The sequence below is a fragment of the Penicillium concentricum genome (genome assembly GCF_028827145.1).
Source record: "Penicillium concentricum strain IBT 3081 chromosome Unknown utg000002l_segment0_segment0, whole genome shotgun sequence".
Classification (NCBI taxonomy): Eukaryota; Fungi; Ascomycota; class Eurotiomycetes; order Eurotiales; family Aspergillaceae; genus Penicillium; species Penicillium concentricum.
Window position 1 is genome coordinate 3,008,404 of NW_026622755.1, and position 24,528 is coordinate 3,032,931.

Consider the following 24,528-nt stretch of genomic DNA (forward strand, 5'->3'; position numbering starts at 1 on the left):
ACCGACATCTGGTATTCAAGAGCGCTATGTTAGATTCGGAATTGGAGGTGCTGGCAATATGCGCAAGTCCTGCTTCCCTTTCCTGGGTGTTCATCGGCTCCCAACCCCGTCAGACCTGCCTCTTACTGACATGATGTGTATTAACAGAGTACTTTCCCATAATGAAGGAGAAATAAGACTGAGTCCGCATTAAATGACGTTGACGTTTGGCATCAAAATCATACATACATATTAGAATGATACATATGCTCACATTAAATGAAGCCGCAGAGCGTAGCAAATAAAATAATACGGCCTAATTGTATCAATGGTAAAATAGAATAGGAGGATGGTAGCATTCTTATCTTTCCCGGACCTTGGTCAACCCTTTTCTCGTGAGCTCAGGAATAAATTAACAGACCTCGTATTCAAGTTGAAAACCAGCGCACAACCGCAAGCGACGAGTAGACTCATATATCTCAACCTCTATCAACACACCAAAATGGAATCTGTGTCATCATAGAAACACGGCAAAAGGTCACTGGATAAAGATCTCGACTTCAACCGCCGGTGCTAGGCTTGCTGTACCAAGCAATTTCACAGACAACTAGCTAGTCAATAGCACAGCTCCGATGTTAATTCAAATGGCCATCCAGCCGTAAGTTTACCTCCATCGAAACGTTGACCAACCCATCCCTGGCAAGATTGATTCATATTCTGGGTTCACGCATCCTAGATTCCCAGCATCCAGCAAGGTGAACCTAAAATACAGATCATTCTTCCTAGGGATTGATTGATCAACATCTCGGTTGAAGTAATGTTTGACTGCTGGATTGCCATTTCGTGTCGACATCAGGACGGTGCCATGTGCCATCGGTTAGCCATGCTGAACCGTGTGGTGATATTGCTCTACATAGCATGCCAAGCGCCTGAGGGATGTTGTTGGCACTGTACGCATTGCCTCGTTCCGCATCTTATCACCATGCAAATAGACGCTCGTACTATATGGGTGTGGGGAAGACCTCAGTTTTGCCAGCTCACTCCAGGCCTTTCCTGAGACACTAGTAATATTCATTAGTTATGCTATCTCCAAAAACATTCGATTTCATATACGTACTCTTATCATCACTCGGATGCTCTATATTGAGTCAAGGAGTAACGCTTATGGGTAGTAAGTAGATATATTTATAATTCTCATCCATTGCGGTGCTACCTTTGGGTGCCCATATGTGTTGCCCATGTGGAGAGAGGGAAATGGAGACATGTGATAGGGAGTGTTCAAAATGATGAGCACCTGCTACCATGAAACAACATATATAGCTCCATGAAGACTAAGAAAGAGGCCCCACAAAGAAAGGACAGGGAAATCCCCTAAAGAGGGTCAAACGAGAGGCAGACGAGAGGCAAACGAGAGCTAAGACATCAAGACCCAAACACGTCAGTGTAACAAGATGTTGGATCATGCAACCGGTCACTTCAGCGCTATATACATATATATCAAGCTCTAAACTGCTAGTGGCCACAGTAAACTCCGTACCCACGATTTGGTTATGCAGGCAGCCACGAGATGCAAGATGATCAAACTGACTTGTACTGGTACAAATTTGACGCCGCCAAGAGGAAAGACTATGCCATCCGCAAAATGGGGCTCTATGACAGAATGCGATAGGGCAAACTACATTACCTTGTTCAAATAGAACCGCGGAAAATATGGTTGTAGATCCAGACGACTTTCAAACCCAGCGCCTAATAACAAACGAAATAGTTATGTATGTTAGTCTGTCTGTTTTTTGACTCTCTACCCCCTTGGTACAACCATTTATAGTGGGCGCTGTGTATATCAGTGTCTGTCAATTTGGTTATCCATGGTAACCGACTTAGAAGCCAGCAAGACTCATTTTAGCCATGACAGATATGCATATTCCAAACACTGTCTGATGAGAAGCAATTACCCTCGATCATATGTTTCATGCTCTCCTAGGTACAGCCTTATGTTTTCATGTGGTGTTCAGCAGACCGCGAAGCCCTAGTTCCAGCCACTTATGCCAGCAAGGGAGAAAAATAATTCTAACACCACACTGCATCATTGAACTGGGACCATTGACAATTCTTTGAACACACCCTGCTTTTTTATTGCGTATAGTTTATATCTAGGATAGTAATTGTTGGCAATTATTGCATTGGGGCTCCAGTGTGGAACTTGTAAGGGGATGCCAGGCAGAGTCCACTTTGTCACATTGTAGTTTTGGGGGCTCTGACAGGACCGTACAGACTTATAGTTTAAAGGGTTACCATGGAGATTACTATTGAAATCGGAACATTGAAACAGAAGATGTTCTGGTGTGAGACCTGGTGAGACTTGGGGAGATGGGAAAGAGCCAAGCTTTAGGCTATGGATGTGCTGGTGATCGGGCCGCGAAACAACGCAACCCTATCTGTAATTGTTCCTTGGATTTTGATTCGATATAATTTTTGTTGTGGTTTATCAAATTAATAGTGTCTGACTTGACAATTCCTATTTTAATCCATCCCTATTGGCCTGTTGAGTGCAAATCTCAGTGTGGTGGCTGGGGAGGCTGGGAGGCGTCACCCAGCACTATGACTGACAAAATCTCGCTGGGCAGCTATTGCTGGTCCTCAAAAAAATCCCTTCGCATCTCAAGGGCGAGGTCGAGGAATGCTTCTGGATTAATTACCGTTCCGCGTGGGATCAATATCCGCATTCCAGGCCCAGCATGACGGACCCGACTAGAAACTTCAGCCTGCGCAACGTTAACAGTACGTGCATATAAGAATCCCCGCCCCGCTGCCTTTTTAATTCCAGGCATCACACAGCTTTCGGAAGACTCAAGTCAACTGACTCCTATATAGCAAGTAAACCGCAACTTGCCCGGACAGAGTCTCAACAATCCGCGGCTGCATCAGACGACTACTATTCATTCTCGGATCAGGATCTCTCTAGTACGGAGAGTCTAGCAACAGTCATGCGATTCAGGACTCCAGACTCACACGCTCCATCACCCGCCATGTCACAGATACGGGTTGTCCAAGAAGATCTCGAGTCCCAACGCCCACCAACATCCAGCACAGTCCGGTTCGCAGGAGACAGGCCGGCTAACATCAGTCCTGTATCCGATGCATCAAGATCAGATGGAACCTCTCGTCGATCCCCTAATGACTACCCAGGACCAGCCCCGACCCCAGGCCTGGATGACTCCCCATACGTCCGGTTTGCAATCGACCAGATCACCCAGGACAGAGCTCGGGGAATCCAAAGAAACGACTCCGTTTCCACCACAACGACAGGTGACTATCCATCCGACAGGCTAGTATGGGATGAAGGACTCGGTTATTTCACCCGCACACGCACCCCCATTCGACATGACACGCCGCCAGCACGACCCTCGTATACATCTCCTTCACCACAGGCTTTGCCGCAAAGGCCAATGTCAGTGGATCCTGAGTCATTTATGGCTGTTGATGCGCCAGATCAGAGCTTGTTATACCCCCCTTTGGATTATTTGCCTCTTGTTCTGCGGCCGTGGGCTTTGGCACTCATGATTTTTTGCTGTCTGCTGATGACCGCCGGTATAATCTTTTGCAATGTTTGGTCCCGTGGTGAGGAGGGGTTATGGAACTACGCGCGTCAAGGTGGCTCGCGGTATTTTGTGCTTCAGTTCCTACCACAGATTGCTGCTGCACCCATCATCATCTGGTCATTCGTGATTCAGGCTGCAGTATATCGCATAGCACCTTTTTCTATGATGTCAGCTGAGCGACAGCAAGGTCTGGTAATGCACCGCCTACCTATCCTCTCAAAAAACTTCATCTTTCCCGACTTCTCCCATTTCCGACACGGTGAGGCCTTGTTTGGAATCTCTCTGTTCACGATTTGGCTTTCAAACTTCTTCGCCATCCCTCTCCTCAGCTGTCTCTTCCAGGCAAAGTACTATATCATTGACGGACAAGGTGTCTGGAGATGGGCTTCAGTTCAATCTGTGGGCTGGACATTAGTTGGACTATATAGTGTTTTGACACTAGGCCTGATCATGCTTTTTGTCCGTTTCGTTAGTGGCTGGTCTGGCTTGATGTGGGATCCCACCAGCCTGGCAGATTTGATTTCCATCATTCAGCGGTCAAACATCCTCCACGACTTTGAACACTCCGAGACGGTCCCCTCAGTGCGAGAATCGCTTGATCCCCGCGTCCTTCGACTGGGCTACTGGAAACTCTCAAGCAAGGCCGAGATCTTCTACGGAATCGGCGAAGTAGATGCTCCTGTGCGCACCCCATCTCTCCATCAAACGGGGAAAAGCCGAGAGAATCAGCCACATGGACTTGCTAAGGTTTTCGTTGATCTTGAGCACAACAGTGCATTCGCCAATGACTCACCAGATAACCACCTCTACTCGCCATCTGCCCGTTACCGCTGGACACCTTGGTTCCTGCGCAAAATCTCAGTATTTATTTGGCTTGCCATTGTGTTCGCCCTCTTCATTGCTTTCGTCGCCGTTAGCTTTATTAACGACGCCATCGAGGGTGGCTTCCCTCCCAAACTCCCAACACTCCCATCGACAAGTGCATTCTCCTCCTCCAATTTCCTATACAGTTTCCTTCCCGCTCTAATTGGCAACGTCCTCTTCCTCGCCTGGCAACCCGTCGATGTATACTTCCGAGCGCTCCAGCCATACGCCGAGCTCTCATCCCCCAGCGGCGCATCTGCCGAAAAGAGCCTTCTACTCTCCTACCCATCCTCCTACCCAATCCAAGTCACTATCCAGGCTATCATCAACCGCCACTTCAAAGTTGCCTGGATCTCTCTCATGAGCCTGCTATCCCTCGCCATCCCCATTCTCGCTGGAGGTGTCTTTATCGCCCTCTGGTACCCCTCTCACGACGACATCCGCATCTCGGCCTTTTTGCCCGCATTCTACGCTTTGATTGCCGCCTGTGGCCTATATGCCGTGTCTTTCGTGGCAATCTGGCCGGGTCGTCGCCGCTATCTCCCACATGATATCTCCACCTTGGCTGATCTGATGAGCTATATTTACCAATCGCCTCTTCTTTCCGACAAAATCCTGCGCGAGCCGAGGAGCAAGACTGACCTCGTCACTCGTCTTATCATTGCACCACCCTCTGAGCGTGACCTGCCTCTGTACGGCTTTGGCATTTACGTCGGTCGTGATGGTAAAGAGCATCTTGGTATCGATCGCTTTCATCGGCCTGGTCGTACTGATATGCTCATCACAACGGGCACTATGAAATAATTTGCTTGACTACTTTTTTGATGGCATCTCCTGTGAAGTTTTTATGATTTACATTTTTTATGAGCATAGTATATTGACGATCGTTTGGAAGCGCGCTGAATTATGAACATATGAGAATGATTTTTGAAATGTTTTTGATTGATTTCGGTTTGGGCTCTTGTTATTCTGACAGTTGCATTCTCGGCGTTTTTGCTTACTTTAGATATACTTCTGATTCAGTATCCTGGATTGGCGTTGTGCTTTGCTGATACATAGAAGATAATTTGCTCAATGACAGCCTGGATCTACACTTTCCCTTTGAATTCATCGCACAAGGATAGCATCGAGGTCAATACTTAGATAGAAGGGGTATCTCGAACATCCTGCAAGGTGATTTTCGTCATCCCTTGCCACAGAGGCTGGTTGGAGTTCCTCGGCTTGGGTGATCCGTTTCATGATTCAAGTCAAAATGTCTCGAACTTGTGTACATGAGAAATGTAAGACTTATCATAGACATATTGAATAACTAATTTCTATCATGTACCCGACCTTCCACCCTTTACTATCGCTATTGCTATGTATTCGGCTTGTTCAATGAGACATCTAAGTCAGCGGATGATCTCTGAAGCCCTAAAAAGTCCGATTATCACTCGGCCTCAAATACAAGGTAGCCATGCATTGCATGATATTTTAAAACGGGGATTTTCTCTTTTATAGCAACTGTCGTTTTAAGAAAGATGAGTCCAATTTCCACGAAATTGTCATGTCAAGGCTTTAAAAGTCCTCGGTGAAAAATCAGTCACGTGCAAGGGGATCTGCAATGTCTCCGCCTCCGCACGGATTTCAAAGCTTCATTTCACGAGAACAGCAAGACAATCCTCCAATACAGTGTGTTTTGAGTTACCCTCAGAGAAAACCATACCCAGTCATCCTATCCATTCGATTTCGATTATTCAACTATCAACTCTTCGGCAATCTTCTTTTTCCAGCCCATTCAGCTCTGCCCTCACATCAACAACCACACGGTCCCCGTCCTCACACACACCGCACATAGCAATGGTCTCACTATTCGGCTGGGGCTCAAGCCCGAAACCCGAGTCAACCCAACCAACACCTCAAGAAAAGCCAACACCCGATGAATCCGCAACCCCAGCACCACCAGCCCAAACACAATTAGCGCAACCAGCCTCGCCCCAAACAAACACAAACCTCAAACTCCTCTTTGGAGGAATGACTTTCTTCGCGCTCTCGGTATTAGTCACACGTCGCTCTTTTCACAAGAAACGCATCTCGTGCATCCCGCCTTTCTACACAAGCTCGATATACCACCAGCCCCACTCGAACTCCGCGGGTGATGCATTCGAGGCTCTGAATTTGGCTACTCTCAATGTGATCTCATTTGGGTTGATGGCCGGAGGTGCGGTTGGGTATGCGTTGAATATTAATGGGCTTGAGGATATGCGAAGATTCGTGCGGAATGGTTTGCAGGGTGGTAGTGATACGCCTGTGAAGAGTGATGAGGAGCTTGAGAAGGATGTCACTGAGTGGGTTGCTAAGATCCTTGGTGATAAGTTTGAGAAGCAGTTGGAAAAGGAGAAGATGAAGAGGGGAATCCGGGATGATCAGGTTGATCAGGATACTAAAGCGAAGTGAACTGATTGAGGGACTTGATTTTTCGAAATACTCACACATACCAACTACACTCTACTCATGATTTGATACCAGCTGTACATTACATTATGCATTACTGGGCAATCCTTGCCAATTACAATGGAAAGACACCCGAATGGGTGCGAGCGAGATTACTTGTACAAAGTTCATTACATGTCGTTATTTTACATTTAATCGGCCACCCGGTGGTGGCACACAAGGTGTACATCAGATATCCCCCCCCTTTCACTCTCACTTCACATCCCCCTCAGATTTCAATCACCCCCCCCCCCCCCCACCGTAATCATACATTCAACCGTCCTGAATTGATCAGGAACGGTCCATCTCCTCGTAGCGCTGGCGTGCGGCATCCTTGGTCTTCGCCAGGAATTCGTCGTAACGACCCCTGGTGTTTCGACCAGCTTCTTCGGTTGCCTCACCCAGTCGACTTCCCTGGGCACCCAGTCCCACACCCTGGGCATAAATTTCAGTGGGGATTGGCGCGGTCACACCAGTCCCTTGAGCACCGAGGCCAGAGCCCTCGGACCAGCCCATTTTGCTGAGAAGAGTAGCGCCGATCGAGGTTGTCTGCGCGGGTCTCTCTTCTACCTCCTCAGGCTCGGAGGGTCTCTGACGGGCATTGGAATCATCACCGAACGCCTTGCGGCGCTCCTTGGCGCGGTCTCGGTATTCTGGAGGCCCCTGTGCGATACCCGCCTTCTTAAGCTGTTCCAAGCCCCACTTGACCTCGTCTTCCTTTGTGAGTTCCTTTCGGTGGTGTTCACTCATGCGGTCGTGGGTGAGGAGCTCTGCAGCTGTATCAAACTTGTTGAAGCACAAGAGGCACCAGTTTCGCTTCAAGTCTGCAAAGGATCGAGGTGTTGGAGGGAGGGAATATTCTCGCTCAAGTTTCTCACGATATTCGTCTGTGCTGCCTTCGTAATTTGGAGAGTGCACGGGTATGACACCATAGATCATCATCCAGCATACGCCGCGTTGCCTCAGGAAGAGATCCTTCAGGTTTTCCCTGTGGATGTCACTTTCGCGCTCGTGGCATTCGAGGTGCTCTGCATCCTTAAGATATTGCATGCACAAGAAGCAGCAGATCTTTTTGAAGTCTGCAAATGATGGAGCTGGTGGATCAGCCGTTTCAGTTACCGCAGTTGCGGAGCTTGAGCTCTCCGCGGGGTTTCCAGCGGCATCTCTGTTGGTTCCATGTAGTTCTGCCTGGCGGTCACTCCAGAATTTCAGCTGGGTTGGCATTGCAAGTTTCTTGGCATTGGCACTGGCGGTGGCATCGGCTTTTCTCTTTCTTGCTTTATCGGAGTCCTTCGTGCCCTTAGATTGGGCGTCTCCGTGGTTAGAAATTGTCTTGTTGGCAGCCGCATCGTCTTCCGGGATTGAAAGCATGAGTTCGGTCACATATGCTCCGTCGTCCCAGTACATCAACTGCAGCGATGGGTTGTTGGATGGGCTGAATGTGTAGTAGCTAGGACCAGATGAGGGGTTCATGACTGGAACAAACACTCCGCCGTGAATGTAAGTGACCAACACCGGCTTTGAGGAGATGGTAAATTTGTCGAAAGATTTGAGCCGCGTCATTGCAGCTTGTGCATCCTGAGGTCAAACGTTAGACATGAAAACAATATAAAGTATGAAGGAAATAAACATACATTAATTCCCGCAAATTCTGCGAATCCGTAACGCCAGCTTGCATTGGTTTCGCGATCACGTACAAGGAGCACACGACGAAGAGAGCCTTCGCGCGCTCCCAAGTTGCTGTCGCCAGTCGTCGAGGCAACCTTTGATCCCTTCTTCTGATTATCAGGGGCGCTGTCATTATTTCCAGATGGCCGATACAGCTTAGAAACTCCTTTTGCAAGAAGCTCTTCTGTAACAGACGCCTCCAGACCACGGATTAGGAGGAACTGGGAAGGCTGGTTTTCAGGAGCGACATCATTGTCACCATCATTAGCTATCTTGAGAACCGAAATTCCAGGAGGGCCGATAGGATCCATATCTGCTTGGATGGAGAGAGCTGGTTAGAGATAGGAAGAGGGGTGAGTGGGGTGGTGGTGAAGATGTACGTACTGGGCCGTGGAGTACCGCACTTGAAACAATGTGAACGTGTGGAGAAGTTGAGAACGAGACACTGGTTTTGTCAGCGCACAACAATAGGAACTTCTAGGTGGCTCCCACCTGGGAAGGCAGGGTCCGGGGCCACCGCATTGACTTACCTTTCTGCAGTTCCAGTCACTTGCACCTTTTGCACGAGCTCGGTCTTCCCTCTCGCGGGTGTAAGTAATGCGCACTTTGGTGCTTTTCTCGTTGGGACCGTAAAGGAATATGGAAGGGTGGTTGCGTTCGAAGAATGAGCGTGATGCGTCAATCGAAGAAAATCGTAGGAAGCCTATTTGCCGCGACACCTCTGTGGACAAAATATCAGGTTAAAACGATGCACTTTCTTCAAAACTCGCTGCAGCCTTCACATACTCGTCTGTCGATCACGAATGACCCGGATATCTTCCAGGCCGTCGGCATGAAAGGCACTGAGTTCAGCTGAGATCTGTTGTTCATAAATGAGCGCATTGTCAGCATTTGTCCTTCACAACGTAGATATTCAAACGTCTTATCCGCCTGATCCAGGCGTTGATTTCGATAACTCACATCGTTTTCTGTGATGTTCACCGGAAGTCCTTCCATCATGATTTCTCGGCTGACCTGCACCATATTGGACTGGCGACTTCGACTTCGATTGCCGCTTCCGCTTCGATAGCCCTCTCGGTCGCGGTCTTTGTACGTGTTTCTGCCTCTATGAGGAGATGAGCGTGAATCCCGACGGCGATAATCATCTCGATCATTGCTTCGGTAGTTTTGTCCAGACTCTCGGTCTCTCGGGTACTCGAGTCTGCTATCGGCTGCTAGTCTTCCAGGAGGCGAGCGTGCACGATCTTTATTCATCAATTCAAAGTCAAATAATGTTAGCCATGTTTCAATACCACATGGAGGATCTTGTCAAGTGGCGAAGATGTCTCTCGGCTGATACCCGTGGAGACCATCGACGTGCGGGGAGAAGCTTACCTGGCGATCGAGAGCGAGAGCGATCATCATACATGCGGCCATCGCGATCGTTACGCGAAGGAAAGGGTCGACGAGCTGATCCCGAAGGAAATTTATCATTCCGATAAGGAGGCGCCATGGTTTAACATAGATTCGAAAGAAGGATGAAAGGTGAGCAACAAGGTGAAGCTACCAGAAAATGGACAATAATACCTACCCGTGGACCCGTTGCTAGCTACGATAACGATAAGTATCTCCAATCTATCTCGGAGTATCTCTATTCCGAATGTCTTCCGGCTAATCTATATTCCGAGGACACAAATGCTCAGGTGACCAGAGGTAGTCAGGTGACTGGATAGTCACGTGGTAATACACCTACATAACATACAGTGACACAGCAAAATGTAATCGTGCCAAGCGCCCAAGACACAACCTGTGTTAACACCACCAGGGCGGTGTTGGGCGCTTGGCACGATTACACAACTCTCTTCTTATTATTGGAAACTGCCTGACCGCAGCACCGCTCCCTCGAAGCATATACACTAGTAATTTTAATTTCTCTCTTATTTTCTACCTACATACCTCCCTCAATACCATGCCAGGCCGTCGACCAACCATTGATCTTGAACCCTATGAAGATGAAACTTTGTCTCTTTCTCAAGCCCGTGCATCTTCTAGTTCGATAAGTGAGACTTTACGTGCTACGTATGGCCGTTATTTTATACCCTATATAATAAGGAGACGACTTAAAATATAGGGAGGAGCGGAGCGGATCTCACAATAATAACTCGATCTAAAGAGAATTCCAACTGGTTTAACACCATAACCATCGAGCATTCAGCTATAGAGGAATAATTCAATCATGGAACATTAAATTGTCAATTTAAGTGGGCTAAGCGGTCAAGATTTACTATGGGCTGCCATACATGTATGTTGAATTCTGAGGAATCTGATCTATGTGGAAATTGTGACAACGTTCAATTCAAACGATGTACGGAGTACATTATCCTAAACTACATATGTACTCTATGCTGTATATCAAATGTTGACTGATAGAAATATAAAGGGAATACCCTAAGTACGCCAAGAACCCCTCCCGCCTAGTTGCATCATTGTAGCCATTGCGGAGTCCATATCATACATGTGGAGACGATCCACATAGGTCGTTGGCTTCTGATTCAATACATCCACCCAAGCTGCATTTCAACCACCCTTGGCAGACATCTCGGGCCGACATATCAATCGCTGAGAGCACCGATGATTCTCCGCATCTGCCCCGCGGTGGGATGTACATGAGCGATTGGCCATGCTCCAAGTGTCCTTGACAACACAGCAAATGATATATATAGGTAGTGGTGCTCCAGAATCCTAAATCTTCTCTCATATTTCCTCTCAAATATCCTATACTCTCTAAATTGCCATTTAACTACCATGGCTACCCCAGGAAATTCCAACCACCGTGCCTGGTGGAAAGAGAGCTCCGTGTACCAGATCTGGCCTGCTTCATTCAAGGATTCGAATGACGATGGTATCGGTGATATCCCCGGTATCATCTCCGAGCTGGATTACATCAAGAACCTCGCCGTGGATATCGTCTGGCTGTGTCCATCGTACAAATCGCCGCAGGTGGACATGGGCTATGATATTTCCGACTACTACAGTATCGCCGATGAGTATGGCACAGTTGAAGATGTCGAGAAGTTGATTGCTGGATGCCACGAGCGGGGTCTAAAACTCTTGATGGATCTAGTCGTCAACCACACCAGTGACCAGCATGAATGGTTCAAGCAATCACGCAGCTCAAAGGATAACGAATACCGTAACTGGTATATCTGGAAGCCGGCCAAATATGATGAGCAGGGCAACCGTCAGCCTCCCAACAACTGGGTTTCTCATTTCCAAGGCATGTATCTCCATTCTCGTTGATGAAATCCATCTAATCCAGACTCTACTCTAGGAAGCGCCTGGCAATGGGATGAACTGACCCAAGAATATTACCTGCACCTATACGCGGTCGAGCAGCCCGACCTCAACTGGGAACACCCGCCCGTCCGCAAGGCAGTGCACGATATCATGCGTTTCTGGCTCGACAAGGGCTGTGATGGGTTCCGTATGGACGTGATCAACTTCATTAGCAAGGAACAGAGCTTCCCCGACGGACCCATCAAGGACCCGCGCACTCCCTGGCAGTGGGGTGATAAGTGGTACGCCAACGGCCCGCGCTTGCACGAGTACCTCCAGGATCTCGGCAAGATTCTCAAGGAGTATGATGCTTTCAGTGTGGGTGAGATGCCGTTCGTCACTGATGAGAAAGAGGTGCTCCGTGCGGTGCAGTTCGACCGCAATGAAATCAATATGATCTTCAATTTCGAACATGTTGACCTTGACCATGGCAAATATGACAAGTTTGAACCTGGTAGCTGGAAACTCACTGATTTGAAGGACTTCTTTGAGCGTTGGCAGACGTTCATGTATGAAAATGATGGTTGGAATGCGCTCTACTGGGAGAACCACGACCAGCCACGTTCCATTGACCGCTATACAAATGCTAGTGAGGAGCATCGACTGGTCGCATCTAAGATGTTGGCCACTGCCCTCGCATTGCAGGCTGGTACTCCGTTTGTTTACCAAGGACAAGAGCTGGGAACCAGGAATGTGCCCAAATCATGGGGTATTGAAGAATACAAAGACATTGATTGTCTGAACCACTGGAAAAGGTAATTGTACTCTCCTAGCGGTATTTGTGGATGTTGGCTGACTATAGGCATTCTACAGAATACCCAAGGACGATACCGCTGCGCAAGCAATTGCTCTACAAGAATATCAGAAGAAGTCACGCGACAACGGACGCACTCCAGTGCAGTGGTCAGCTGCTGAAAATGCCGGTTTCACCGGACCTGGCGTCAAGCCCTGGATGTCTGTGAACACTGATTACGTGCGGGTCAATGCCGAAGCGGAAGTTAAGGATCCCAACTCAACATACCATTACTGGGCGACCGTGCTAAAATTGCGCAAGAAGTACCTTGATGTCTTTGTGTATGGCAATTTCACACTCTTGGATAAACCAAGCCAAGAGGTCTTTGCGTACACTCGCCAGTTCGGCGATCAAAAGATCTTGGTTGTGTGTCACTGGACAGAGAAGACTCTGGAGTGGGATGCGGTCGGCAATGGTATCACTGGCGTGAAGCAGGTCTTGCTCAATACTTATGAAGGTGTTGAATTAGCTTCTCATCGGTTCTCTGGTGAGAAGTGGTCACTTCGACCATATGAGGCCGTGGTGTTGCTCCTGTGATATATATATGAGATCTGTAGTTAGCCACAGACCACTTTTTCCATAAATTGTACCTAGATTGTTTTCTCCAATGAATAAATATGAACACAACTCCATGCAATATAATCCAAATCATCAAATCAACACAAATCTCAAAATATCCAAAATTGTCAACTTCCACTCTCCGCAGATCGACTCTTATCGATCCCCGCAGCGCAGATAAGCATCGAAGGGGAAATGCGACTGGCACTCCAATTGTCCTTCACACTCCAATTGAAAAAGAACTTGCCTCACACCCAATTGAAAAAGAACTTGCCTCACACCCAATTCGAATCACAAATTCCACAAAATGTCCTCGCCATCCTCAAAACCAACCCCAATCCCCGCCCACCTCGACCCAAAAACATATCCACGCACCCACAACCCAACCCAAAACATCCACGTAGCCCTAACCTACGAACCCCTAAACGCAAACACCTACCTATCACAAACCTCTTCCCCAGCAGCCGGCGCCAACATCCTCTTCCTCGGCACAACGCGCGACACTTTCGAAGGTCGCTCCGTCTCGCAGCTCAGTTATACAGCCTACCCGCCACTCGCATTGAAGACGCTAGCGGGGATCGCCGAGGCCGCTGTGAAGACGCATGGACTTGAGGGTGTGAGTATTGCGCACAGACTCGGGACTGTGCCGATTGGAGAAGCTTCGATTGTTATTGCGGTTAGTGCGGGACATCGGGGGGCGGCGTGGAGAGCAGGTGAGGAGGTACTTGAGGCTTGTAAGGAGAAGGCGGAGATTTGGAAGAGGGAGGAGTTTGTTGATGGGGGGATGGAGTGGAGAGCTAATGCGGATCGGGATGCTGAGGGGAAGATTTTGGGGAGTGAGGCTATTTAGGGATATATGGTGTTGGGTTGTGGTTTTGTGAATCTGGCTGGTTGGTGGTTTTCTGGGTCGTGGTTTGTGGGTAATGCTAATGGGATCTTTTACAGGTGTCACTCGAAGGGAATTGGTTCCATCGGCCTCTATAGTTGTTCGTTTCGACCAAGTTTCGTCCGGACAGTATACGAGCATGAGCACAAAAAAACAAGAGCACGGGAACGTGGTTCCGGCTGAGTAGGGTATTCAGATATTCGAATGACTATATTGTACAATTTCCATAAATACGCCTAGCGCAAGACTCTTACTCCGTCTTGAGTGGCTTTCCCTCCCTCTTCCAGTCATTGATGTGCTCCAAGATCACCTTGGATGCAGACTCGGGGGTATCCTGGCGGCCGATACACTCAACGAAATCATTGTCGGGGTCTATAATAACGGTTAGCATAAACTAGATATCGAGGTTATAGTATTTTATCAGCCCACACTCACCCATCAAGTAGAAGTAGATACTGTGATCCACGAGGTAGTCCTCGCCGGGCTTCACATCCTTAGGAGTACTGAAGTACACACGGTACTGCTTACAGACGTGCTTGACCTGCTCGTACGTGCCAGTCAAGCCGACGATGCCGGTGTGGAACTCCTTCAGGTACTCGCGCAGCACCTCGGGCGTATCACGGACGGGATCGCAAGTAATGAAAACGGGCATGAAGAGCTTCTCGTCTCCGGTAGCGGCCTTGACTTTCTCAATGATCTCGGCCATCTTGTCCAGCTCATCGGGGCAGATATCGGGGCAGTGGGTGAAGCCGAAGTAGACCTGGAGAAAGCAAGCGAAATTGTGTCAGCGAGCACCGTTCCAGCATATCAAATCCATTGATGCTCTTCTGTTCCATTATCCGGGTAACTCACAAAGCTGTATTTGCCCTTCAGATCCTCCGCCGTAAACTCGTTCCCGTCAAGATCCTTCAGGATAAACGGACCGCCAACCTTCGGCTTGCCAACACCCTTGCTCATCTCGGTCATGCGCTTGCGCTCAAGACGGGCCTTCTCAACCCGGAAGTAGAGCATCATACCGGCTCCCGTCAGCACGAAGAGGAGTGCGGCTTTCCACGAGAATGGGCCGGTCGAGTTGCGCTGGCGCATCTGGCCCATTGTCTTAGGGCCTGCTCGGAAGGCGGAAGTTGAGAAATTTTTCTGTGTGGAGATCATGGTGCGCATGGTTTGGTCGTATCGTGGGCGCTGTGCTTGGGTGTAGGCGCGGCATGATGCGGTGTTGTTTCGGAGGAGAGGGAGGATGCGTTGTGTTGGGGCGGATTCGATGGCGATATTGCGGGTGGCCCGGGTCAAGAGACCACTTGCCAATCTCATGGGAGAAGCCATTTTAATTGTTGCGAAGGTGTTGGTGAGAGGGAAGATTACCAATTGCCAACTCCGGGAATTCGAGAATCTCCAGATCGACACCTCAATTAAGTTTAGGGTGTCTGCCTCAGGCGCCAATGACACACTGTATACATTTCTCTAATACGTACATATGTACCTGTACGTACCGGATATTCCCTGGCGGGTGGGGCTTTCCTATTTGAGCTGCCGCCGCTTTTATAAGGGTGCTCAGGCTCAGGCTCACTGAGTAGATGTCAGAACGGGCTCAGATCAGTGATCATACTTAGACTGCGACATCGCCCATGGACGGGCCGGTGGACAGGGCCTATGGGCCTTATGTAAGCGGGCGTGCCTATAGACGGGCCCTACCCTTAGGGCCTATAGGCCTTTTTAGTAAGCAAAATTTGTATACCTCGTGACTTACATTATTTATGCTATTTGACTCTATATTTTTAAGTATTTAGTTTAACGTATTCGGTAAGCGAGCGGTGTACAAAAGAGAATTTGTGAGCATACTTCCATTAAGATGTCTTGTAGATTCCGATGGGAGAGGTGTCTCAGGTGTGTATAACAGCCATAGATAGATGTACTTTACCCCCTGCAGAAAGTCATCAAGGTCACGTAAGCGTCACCTTGGATGACATTTGATCAAAGGCCTCTAACGTCAATATTTCGGTTAAAAGATAGACTGAATTTCATTTCCTTGGAGCATCTTGACCTTGTATTTTGTGCTCCGTATTGGAGTCTTACACGGTGATGATCCCGAGGTGGCGGCTTTGGCTAACACATTATATACCAGATTAGGAAAATGGGGTTTTTCAGAAACAGTTCAGTTACATGTAACTTCCCCGCACTAATAAAATAATATATGAGATAACAGTGTGGCGAAAAGCAGATCAATACATAGGCCTGGGTGCAGTTGCTGCTTTTGGTCAACAACTTCCCTATCGGTATCATGTCGAACTGGCTGACTAGTGAACTGCTTTTCACCTTTTGCCTATTTGACTTATGATGATACCTTGAGGAACAAGATATATAAATAACGTGCCAATTCATTATATCTGTTCAACATACATTCTTTCCATTCTCATTTCGACATGCAGCTCCGAGTCCTAGAACTTGGTGCTTTAGCCAATCTTGCCGTCTTGGTAAGCGGGTTGAATATGGGTCGACATGGGCTTCAGGTTCGCGACGAGGTTGCTTCTTCCTCGGCAACTCCTGCTTCCCCGGAAATCTCTTCGTTGGCAATCTCTTCATCTTCGGCTGAGTGGAAGGACATGCAATGTTCCCAGATCAGTGGAGATCCTGCAGATCAATGGAAACAAGCAGGCGTAGAAGCTGCCTGGGATACTACCATTGCATCCTGGAAGGAACAGGGAACTCCTGATGCAGGTGGCTTCCCCCTGTTTGTCAGCAGCTTTATCCACGGGCCTCAAGGCATGAGATGCGGCGACATTGGAACTGAGAACCGTTGCTCCCAGCCTGTGGAGTGCGCGGATGCCACTATCCCAGCTGGGTAAGTTTTACTGTTATTTCCTCGCTCAATAAGATACAGGATCTCTAATAGCGATGTAGTGCTCTGATCCTGAACGGATTTACAGGTATCCATCAAGTACGTCACTCAACTATCCATGGATCGGCCATTTTTCAAGTGAACTTCGCTTATGATTTATCTAGCTCCACGCATCGATATTCCAGGCTATCGGACTTGCCCAAGACGGCGTGACGAACAATGTTGGCACCTTCACATCTGCATTCGCCCCTCAACCAAAAGATAATGGGGCTATGATCAAGATGATTATCGATGCTACAATGTTGGTTGTTACCTTTGGCACATCTGTCTTATATAACGTCGGTATGTTAGCCCTATTAAGTATCGAAGTTAATAATGATAAGACCTAACACCAACTAGTCCTTCAGAACGTAGCCAATTTAATTGGTAAAGCTATTGCCGCTGAAATGACAGGTGCTGTCCTCTCTACCGCTGTGACCTACTATAAGACGAATATGAAAGGGTAAATCTTTCCCCCCACTTATATATACCCTCGCCTAACGAATTTATAGAGCGATAGAGGGACTTAAGGTCCAGAACACCATGGATTCTTTTGTAGGCGTGGTTATGAAATCCTGGCAGAGATTAGAGTCATCTTATCTTGAGTCAATATTTTCTGGAAACTCTGATACTATCGAAGGTCTCTATGCCACAATTAACAATGGTACTATAGCTGCAGCTATGGATAAGCTTAACCTCGTCGACACGAGTGACGAGGTGGAAAAGCTCCTATACGGTCAGATGATCGCGTACGCATGGAGTATCTCTCCGGATAATGCGCATCCTTTTATCTGGTAAGTGAATTCACTAACTTTATTTTTCCCCGTCGCTCTAAAAGAGGCTAACTGGTATCGATTAAGGCGGAGCGAAATCTACTGCGACGAAAACACCACGCCTATCGATAAAGGTGCCTTCGTTGAACAGACGTCATTGAGCAAGATCTATGTGTGCCATCAAAACAAGATGCATTTGCTAGTGAATGCTCACCAAAAGAAAGGGACCGGTTTCTCTTCTACCGTCCTTCCAGGTGGCGAGCATGATACTCTGAATGGAAAGGACTACGGTGGAATTACGATTGACGATATCGTTATCAGCAGCGTGGACGGATGGATCAATCATAATCAACAGAATGGGTATCCGAAGGCTGATGCTGAAAGTATCGTGGCTAGCTTTGGCGGGGATAATGTCCCTTCCGTCCGGACTCCTGGATTCTTCAATTTGCCAATTTGTCTCAATGTTGCAAAGGCCGAGGACAACATAAGATATGGTTGGGATAAAAGTTCACCCTACTGGCCCTGTGAAAACCCTGAGGGATACACCAGCAGTGGTACTAATATTGTAAGTTTGCTAGAAAGGGCCTCCTATCACTCCTACCACATCTGTCCGTGACTAATTCAGATCATAGCATATTGATAAGGGCTGCATTTTGGTCAATGATTCAAAGGTTTGCCATACTGGAACTGGAGCCTATAGTGAGTTATATCATCATTATCCATTTAGGGGCTAGGCTAACAGTTCTAGACGTTCCGGATCCAAATCAGGACGACAGCAGCGCGACTATATATGCCATGTTCGAGGGTAAAGGCGCAAAGCTTATGGATAAAGAGAAACCTCAGTGCAAGCTCACGGTATCCTGGCCTCGCGCATGGGGTGATTTGGACTTCACTGAGGAAAACTGTCTCCAGAATCGCTCCCCGCCAGATTCCTCAGAGTTTTGGAAAAAGTGCTGCAGCGATTTCCCGGAGAATACTGATCTTGTCGACAACCCATACGGCCCTTCATGATGAGAAGGTAGATATTGGATCCGTACCCGGGATTAAGACCCAGCTGGGATTCATTCCACATTTGATTTCGTCACTGGTTATGTATCTAGATGCCAATCGTCCGTACAGCGACCATTGTGGTTAGTGCCTCCAGTAAGACTCTTTCTCTTTCTCTCTCTTTCTACTGGACTTACTCCGCTTGTAGCTCCAACGGTTATGAGGGCCAGTACTTTGTCGCGTATCCTGGTTAAACTAAATGCTCAGTCTGCTAGTAAATTGTGGCCTGATAGATCTCCCTCGAGAAGGCGCCACGTTGATGGCTTTCATCCTGTCGCCAATGATGGCCGAGAAAACCGTGTAGAGGCCTATCTAGAAGCCTTCAAGGCGCAAGGCGAGGCTCATTAGAATCAAAATTAGTAACGCCTGTTTCATCGAAGAGTTCTGTGGAGGCTGCATGCTTGTGGGGAAGACATTAAAATGTATAATTTCAGATTGTTGATTATTGACAACGTTAAAACCGAGGAAAGCTATATAACGCTGAAGAAATCAATATCCTTACTAACACAGGTTGCGTAGAGCATATTGTGCAAGAATATCATCCCATACGTGTCCTAGCAGGGATACATGGTTCGATAGGGGAAGCACGGAGCCGCGAAGCTGCCATTCTGATCGAGAACGCCCTGCAATGTTAGCTGATTTCGGATGTATGATTGGACAGTCTTTGCGCTTACAAAAATGAAGGGCCTTTTAATATACCCTGGGTTCTGCTTGATAAATGAGCCTGTCAATCATTAAAAAGAGAGATAGATGACCCACTCATATAGGACAAGCTTCAGCCCTCCAATGCGCGGATCATTCTGGATATTACGGATAACCAGTGGATTCTACAATATTGCAGGAATGGAACCACCTAGGGGAATTAATGACCCTCCTCGAAACTCCACCCCAGTGGTAGTCTCTTCGTCTCTTACGCTTTCGTCAGATATATACGTTATGGTGCTAGCAGGATGAGACTTACAGTGGAATGCCTTCTATGGAGTATTTTTGCCAACAAACGAAGAAAGCACGGCCTAGGTCAGCCATTGGGACACCGGAAAGGGGTAGATTAAATTCTGGATTAACATCGGTAATCCTAAGGTTGAAGAATGAAGATGAGGAAATTCTGGCAAGTCTTTTTTGCGTTGAGAGGAGATTTGCTAAGTAACAGGGTTCGAGGAAGAAAACTCGGTCTTTTCTTTGCGAATTTGAAAAGCCGTCATACCTCATCATTCAAGACAACTCCTCAAAAAGACCCAAGGCTTCTGCCCACCGGGACAAGGCACATTTCTCTGGAAAATTGCAACTGCCGACCCAAAATGGCTTTGAGAGCCTTTCGTGAGTGATAGACTTTCCAATGCACCAAGCTTGCCACTAATCCACCAATCTTGCCAAAATAGATAACCTCCAAACCGAAAGTATTTATAAAAATGTCAATTTAGAATGATTTGACTCTTTTCTATATGGTGTGCGGCTTAACTAAATAGTGAAACATGAGCCTCCGGATAAGGACTATATAACTAATAGTAATAAAACTGCGAGTAATTTAGCAGATAAAATATTATAGCCTAATAGTAGGTTATAATATTTTATAGAGGAAGTAATATCTTATATAATATGATTATATAAGATATAGTATTAAAGGTTATACTTATCCTAAATAGGGGATGAAGATATATTTATATGGATGAGAATATATTAAGTATATTATATTCTATTAGAGAGTAGACTGTCACTCTTTTTATAGACATTTTAGGAGGCAAATATAAGATAATATAAGATATCATATTATCTCACGATTTATGGCGATTTAGAAGTGAATCATAATATAGTTTACCACTATTAGTATATCCTTAGATATAGTAATAGTTACCAGTAATTTATATATGATATCCTTCACACCATTATACTCTACTATAATATAGTATTATACCAAGATATACCTTAGAAGAAGGCGATACTATAAGCCCTTAATACTAGGATAGTAAAGCTTACCTCTTACTATATAAAGACGAAAGAGACCTATAGTAGTCTTTACGCGATTAGAATAATTCTTACACCCTAGTATAAGCTTTACTACTTCTTAAGTAAGGCGTAGGGTACGTTAGAGAACGATATAAACTAGAGTAATTAGTATAAGGAAACGCTTCGCGAGTTTATAGCTCCTTACGCCTAAAGACACACCTAGATATAGTCCCTACGAGAAGCGTAACCCCCTAAGCGTGACTTAACTAGTATAAGTGACCTAGACGCCCTCCTCGACCTTCTACCTTATATCTACTCTAATTTATTAATATTAGAGTATAAACTTACTAGATACCTTAAAAAGCGTACGTTATATTCACTATTTTTACGAGCGGGAATACTAATACCTATAATAGTAAGGAGAAAGGTCGATCCTTTATAATTCTAGAAGGAATATAAGAATAAATTTCCGATTCTCTTAAGTGTTACTCGCGATATTCTCTCTATTCCTATAAGAGGCGCTAGAGTTAAACGTCTCTTTAATTTAGCACGGGATATCTACTACTACCGACGTAGGCGGCTAAGTGCGAAGATAGTCTAGGATATCATAATATTCCGGTATAAAACCTAGTTCGATATTAAAATAGAAGAACTACCTAATAAGGATACGTCCTTAGATTCTATATAAGAAGTAGACGAATAGAGAGAGGCTAAGCTTACCACTAATATACCTAAACTAATTAGCGATGCTTGCCGAGCATGGAATCATTGAATTCCGGTAACAATCTATACAACGCGTCCCTGTGCCTTGGGTGGAACTCGATAACATTGTTCAAGAGACCGTTGAACGCGATCAACTCAACCAGCTTGACTTCATCTCCCATTATTGTCTCAATTTGGGAACGCAGTCGGTAGCTTTTCGCCCGCTCGTCGTCAAGTAGTCCTGGTTTGCCAGACTTTCCAGTTTGAACCATGTCTTCCCTCCACCGTTTGACCTCGATGGCCTCATAGAGTATGGTCATGGTCTTCGCATCCATTGGTAGAATATCCTCTCCCCACGTGAAGCAAGTGGCACAAGTGGCATCTAATTGAACGGGAAGTTGGAGTAGCCCCACTATGATGGTGTTGTCCTCGATGAATGTCTGGATTTCCTTCACGTGGATTTCGTTCTTCACTGTTCGAGCCACATACTCTTGGACTTGACTTGGATTGAAACCCATGGTTTCCAGCTCCAGATCAAAGTTCGAAAGAGAGGACACCGCTGCATAGGGCCGGGAGGTGACAATCACATTGTCCTTATTCAAAAGGTCTGTGAAGTCATCAATAAGACTCCCAGTGGCAGTTTGCTCTCCATAAATTTCATCTAACCCATCCAGAAGAAACAGAGTTTTGTTGTTGTTACTGAAAGGACTTCTCCAGAGCGCAGTTGTGCAGGTTATGCAAAAAGACTATTAAATTGTATGGGGTGAAAGATACCAAAATCTGCTAACTTTTTTTGGGAGTTTCCCTTAGAACTAACAGGTTATGTGTAGGAAAAATGTACTGTACGAATTGTGCCTTGTACCATTCTCTACAGTTTTCAGCCAAATATTCTGAAAGAAACTTGAGAAGATCTAGAAAGAGACAAGAAGAGGCATTGAAAAACAAACTGCAGTAGTATTTTAAATTCTAACGTTTTCAACATCTCGAACAAACTGGGTATTCACTCAAACAAGCCAGAGGCCAGTAGGAACCCCCCAAAAAAGCTGCAAATCAACAGCGCATCATCATAAACACTATATCCTTCCATCTCACAAGAAACAGAATTCAACCATCCGTCTATATCACATCAAATGCCACTCTTTCAAACAATCTCTCAAATATCATTAGGGAACACATGGGGGTTCTTGAGAGTCGTAGGAGTAGAGCGCGTCTTCTTTCCAATAAGATGGTCAAAGGCAGGCGAGTGCTCAACACGAGGACTCATATCTTTCAAATCCCACAAGTAACCAAGAGTCTTGAGCACCGAGGTAGCACTGTAAGCAGACGACTCGCCGGTAGCGGGGTCGGTACCGTATCCCTCAACGTAACCCTTGGGAGCATAAGGAGACAGCAACCAGGTAGGAATACGACCACCAAGACGATCGAAGTTGAAAGTGTACTCGCTGCCATCGTATCCCTTCTCGGTGTAGGTCTTGTTGTCGGGGCGGACGGCAAGCGGGGGCGCGACGTGGTCGTAGAATCCACCTGTCTCGTCGAAGGTGATGAGGAGGAGAGTCTTTTCCCATTGAGGGCCGGTGCGGACGGCGTCGTAGATTTGCTTCAGCAGGACCTCGCCGTAGGAAACGTTGCCGGAGGGGTGCATGGAGTTGGTGTTGGCGCCGCAGCAGGAGGGGTTGATGTAGGATAGCTGGGGGAGAACGCCTAGGTAGGCGTCTTGGTAGAAGTTTTCGAGGGGGACGACGTTGCTCTTGGCGTTTTTGGCGGTCCAGTCGAAGAACATGGAGTCGGGGAGGAAGGCACCGTTGGTGCCGTCGTAGTTGAGCCATGAGATGCCCTTCTCCGAGGCAGCCTCGAAGATGCTGGTGGTTGGGATGGCGGAAACATCAAAATCGTTGTCGTTCTTGCCGTGGCCATCGGTGACACCGGCGACCGCGCAGAGACGGTTGGGGTTGGTGGGCTGGTTGAGGGTTAGTTTGATGTCTTTGGGTGGGGTGGAATATGGACGGTACTTACACCGGGGACACAGGAGTGCCAGTTGTTGAAGGTGGTGAACTCATCAACCATGTCGACGATGGTAGGGATCTGGCTCTCAGAGTAGTATCCCATGACCTCATCGACTGCTCGCTGGGCAGAGATCTTGGGGTGTCGGAGCATGTGGCGGTTGACAAAGCCCGACAGATCGGCAGTCAAAGTGCCATTGGCAATGGCTTCATTGTCAGGGCTGTACTGACCATAAAGCTCGAAATTGGTACCAGTGAGCGAGTGGTCGGGATCATTGAGAACCGAGTCGTAGTTCTTGCGCTGGGTGGACCACTTCTTGCTCTTGGGGTTGCTGAGATCCTCCAGGTTGTAGAAGGGACCATTATTGACAACATTGTCCAAACCCTTCTTCTTGATACCACCCAGGATGTTGTCGAACCCGCGGTTTTCCAGAAGGATCCAGACAACATTCTCGATCTTATCCTTCATGTTGGCAATGGATTCCTTTGAGCCGGACTTGTAGCCGAAGGGCTCGCTTGAGGGCTTGCCTTTCTCCACAGCCGCACCGAGGGCGGCTCCGGACAGGCCTAGCATGGAAATGAGAGCGGTGGTCTTCATCGTGCCAGTGAATGATGTGGTAAAGAGAGTTGGACTGAGGTGAGGATGAAGATCATTTCCTCGGTCGTTGCAAGGCTTTTATATCCCTTTCCATGCATGCAATGCGCCATAGTTGCGATATTTGGTGATTGCAAAGTACACAGGCTGAAATTAGACGCCATAACAAATGAGATGTCGCCGTCTCTGGCACATGTTCAGTCTGTGAGATTTCAGCGGCCGATCAAAGGCCTGTCAATGGTAAGCGAGTACACCTAGCAACCCCATGTGGGATGGGGTGGAGTTGAAACATTTCGGATACTACCGGTCCGGCAGTGATACTTAGAATCCAAGTTGTCAATTCGCATGTCGAGATTGGACGCGGAAAGATTCCTTAGGGCATGGAAGTATAGGTGGGTCTCATATTAGCCACCTGCAGAACTTCCATGGTTAGCCCCGCAGGTACACCAATCAAATCA

At 47.2% G+C, this 24,528-nt stretch overlaps 10 protein-coding genes across 10 annotated transcripts; 5 read left to right on the top strand and 5 right to left on the bottom strand.

The window, feature by feature from the left end:
• Positions 1-2,714: 2,714 nt before the first annotated feature.
• N7517_004737 (DUF3433 domain-containing protein) lies at positions 2,715-5,246 on the top strand (the record flags this gene model as incomplete). The annotated part of the gene is made up of 2 exons (XM_056722467.1): positions 2,715-2,757; positions 2,851-5,246. The coding sequence occupies 2 exons, from the start codon at positions 2,715-2,717 to the stop codon at positions 5,244-5,246; spliced, it is 2,439 nt and encodes an 812-aa protein (XP_056578717.1).
• A 1,035-nt stretch (positions 5,247-6,281) lies between these two features.
• Positions 6,282-6,878, top strand: N7517_004738 (uncharacterized protein; the record flags this gene model as incomplete). Its single annotated transcript, XM_056722468.1, has 1 exon — positions 6,282-6,878. One exon carries the CDS (start codon positions 6,282-6,284, stop codon positions 6,876-6,878), a length of 597 nt encoding a protein of 198 aa, XP_056578718.1.
• A 327-nt stretch (positions 6,879-7,205) lies between these two features.
• Positions 7,206-10,074, bottom strand: N7517_004739 (putative G-patch domain protein; the record flags this gene model as incomplete). The annotated part of the gene is made up of 7 exons (XM_056722469.1): positions 7,206-8,492; positions 8,549-8,913; positions 8,967-9,027; positions 9,113-9,303; positions 9,369-9,441; positions 9,543-9,826; positions 9,957-10,074. The coding sequence occupies 7 exons, from the start codon at positions 10,072-10,074 to the stop codon at positions 7,206-7,208; spliced, it is 2,379 nt and encodes a 792-aa protein (XP_056578719.1).
• A 1,292-nt stretch (positions 10,075-11,366) lies between these two features.
• On the top strand, positions 11,367-13,227 carry N7517_004740 (glycoside hydrolase family 13 protein; the record flags this gene model as incomplete). The annotated part of the gene is made up of 3 exons (XM_056722470.1): positions 11,367-11,842; positions 11,897-12,652; positions 12,711-13,227. The coding sequence occupies 3 exons, from the start codon at positions 11,367-11,369 to the stop codon at positions 13,225-13,227; spliced, it is 1,749 nt and encodes a 582-aa protein (XP_056578720.1).
• A 328-nt stretch (positions 13,228-13,555) lies between these two features.
• N7517_004741 (molybdopterin synthase catalytic subunit) lies at positions 13,556-14,098 on the top strand (the record flags this gene model as incomplete). The annotated part of the gene is made up of 1 exon (XM_056722471.1): positions 13,556-14,098. The coding sequence occupies one exon, from the start codon at positions 13,556-13,558 to the stop codon at positions 14,096-14,098; it is 543 nt and encodes a 180-aa protein (XP_056578721.1).
• Positions 14,099-14,384: 286 nt separating this feature from the next.
• Positions 14,385-15,457, bottom strand: N7517_004742 (SCO family protein; the record flags this gene model as incomplete). Its single annotated transcript, XM_056722472.1, has 3 exons — positions 14,385-14,506; positions 14,570-14,894; positions 14,987-15,457. 3 exons carry the CDS (start codon positions 15,455-15,457, stop codon positions 14,385-14,387), a joined length of 918 nt encoding a protein of 305 aa, XP_056578722.1.
• A 1,097-nt stretch (positions 15,458-16,554) lies between these two features.
• N7517_004743 (uncharacterized protein) lies at positions 16,555-18,793 on the top strand (the record flags this gene model as incomplete). The annotated part of the gene is made up of 8 exons (XM_056722473.1): positions 16,555-16,973; positions 17,033-17,069; positions 17,135-17,312; positions 17,370-17,472; positions 17,522-17,803; positions 17,870-18,347; positions 18,415-18,481; positions 18,531-18,793. 8 exons carry the CDS (start codon positions 16,555-16,557, stop codon positions 18,791-18,793), a joined length of 1,827 nt encoding a protein of 608 aa, XP_056578723.1.
• A 590-nt stretch (positions 18,794-19,383) lies between these two features.
• N7517_004744 (uncharacterized protein) lies at positions 19,384-19,855 on the bottom strand (the record flags this gene model as incomplete). Its single annotated transcript, XM_056722474.1, has 3 exons — positions 19,384-19,553; positions 19,683-19,738; positions 19,791-19,855. The coding sequence occupies 3 exons, from the start codon at positions 19,853-19,855 to the stop codon at positions 19,384-19,386; spliced, it is 291 nt and encodes a 96-aa protein (XP_056578724.1).
• Positions 19,856-21,513: 1,658 nt separating this feature from the next.
• N7517_004745 (uncharacterized protein) lies at positions 21,514-21,993 on the bottom strand (the record flags this gene model as incomplete). Its single annotated transcript, XM_056722475.1, has 1 exon — positions 21,514-21,993. One exon carries the CDS (start codon positions 21,991-21,993, stop codon positions 21,514-21,516), a length of 480 nt encoding a protein of 159 aa, XP_056578725.1.
• A 635-nt stretch (positions 21,994-22,628) lies between these two features.
• On the bottom strand, positions 22,629-24,073 carry N7517_004746 (putative phosphatidylglycerol specific phospholipase C; the record flags this gene model as incomplete). Its single annotated transcript, XM_056722476.1, has 2 exons — positions 22,629-23,432; positions 23,489-24,073. The coding sequence occupies 2 exons, from the start codon at positions 24,071-24,073 to the stop codon at positions 22,629-22,631; spliced, it is 1,389 nt and encodes a 462-aa protein (XP_056578726.1).
• Positions 24,074-24,528: the final 455 nt, after the last annotated feature.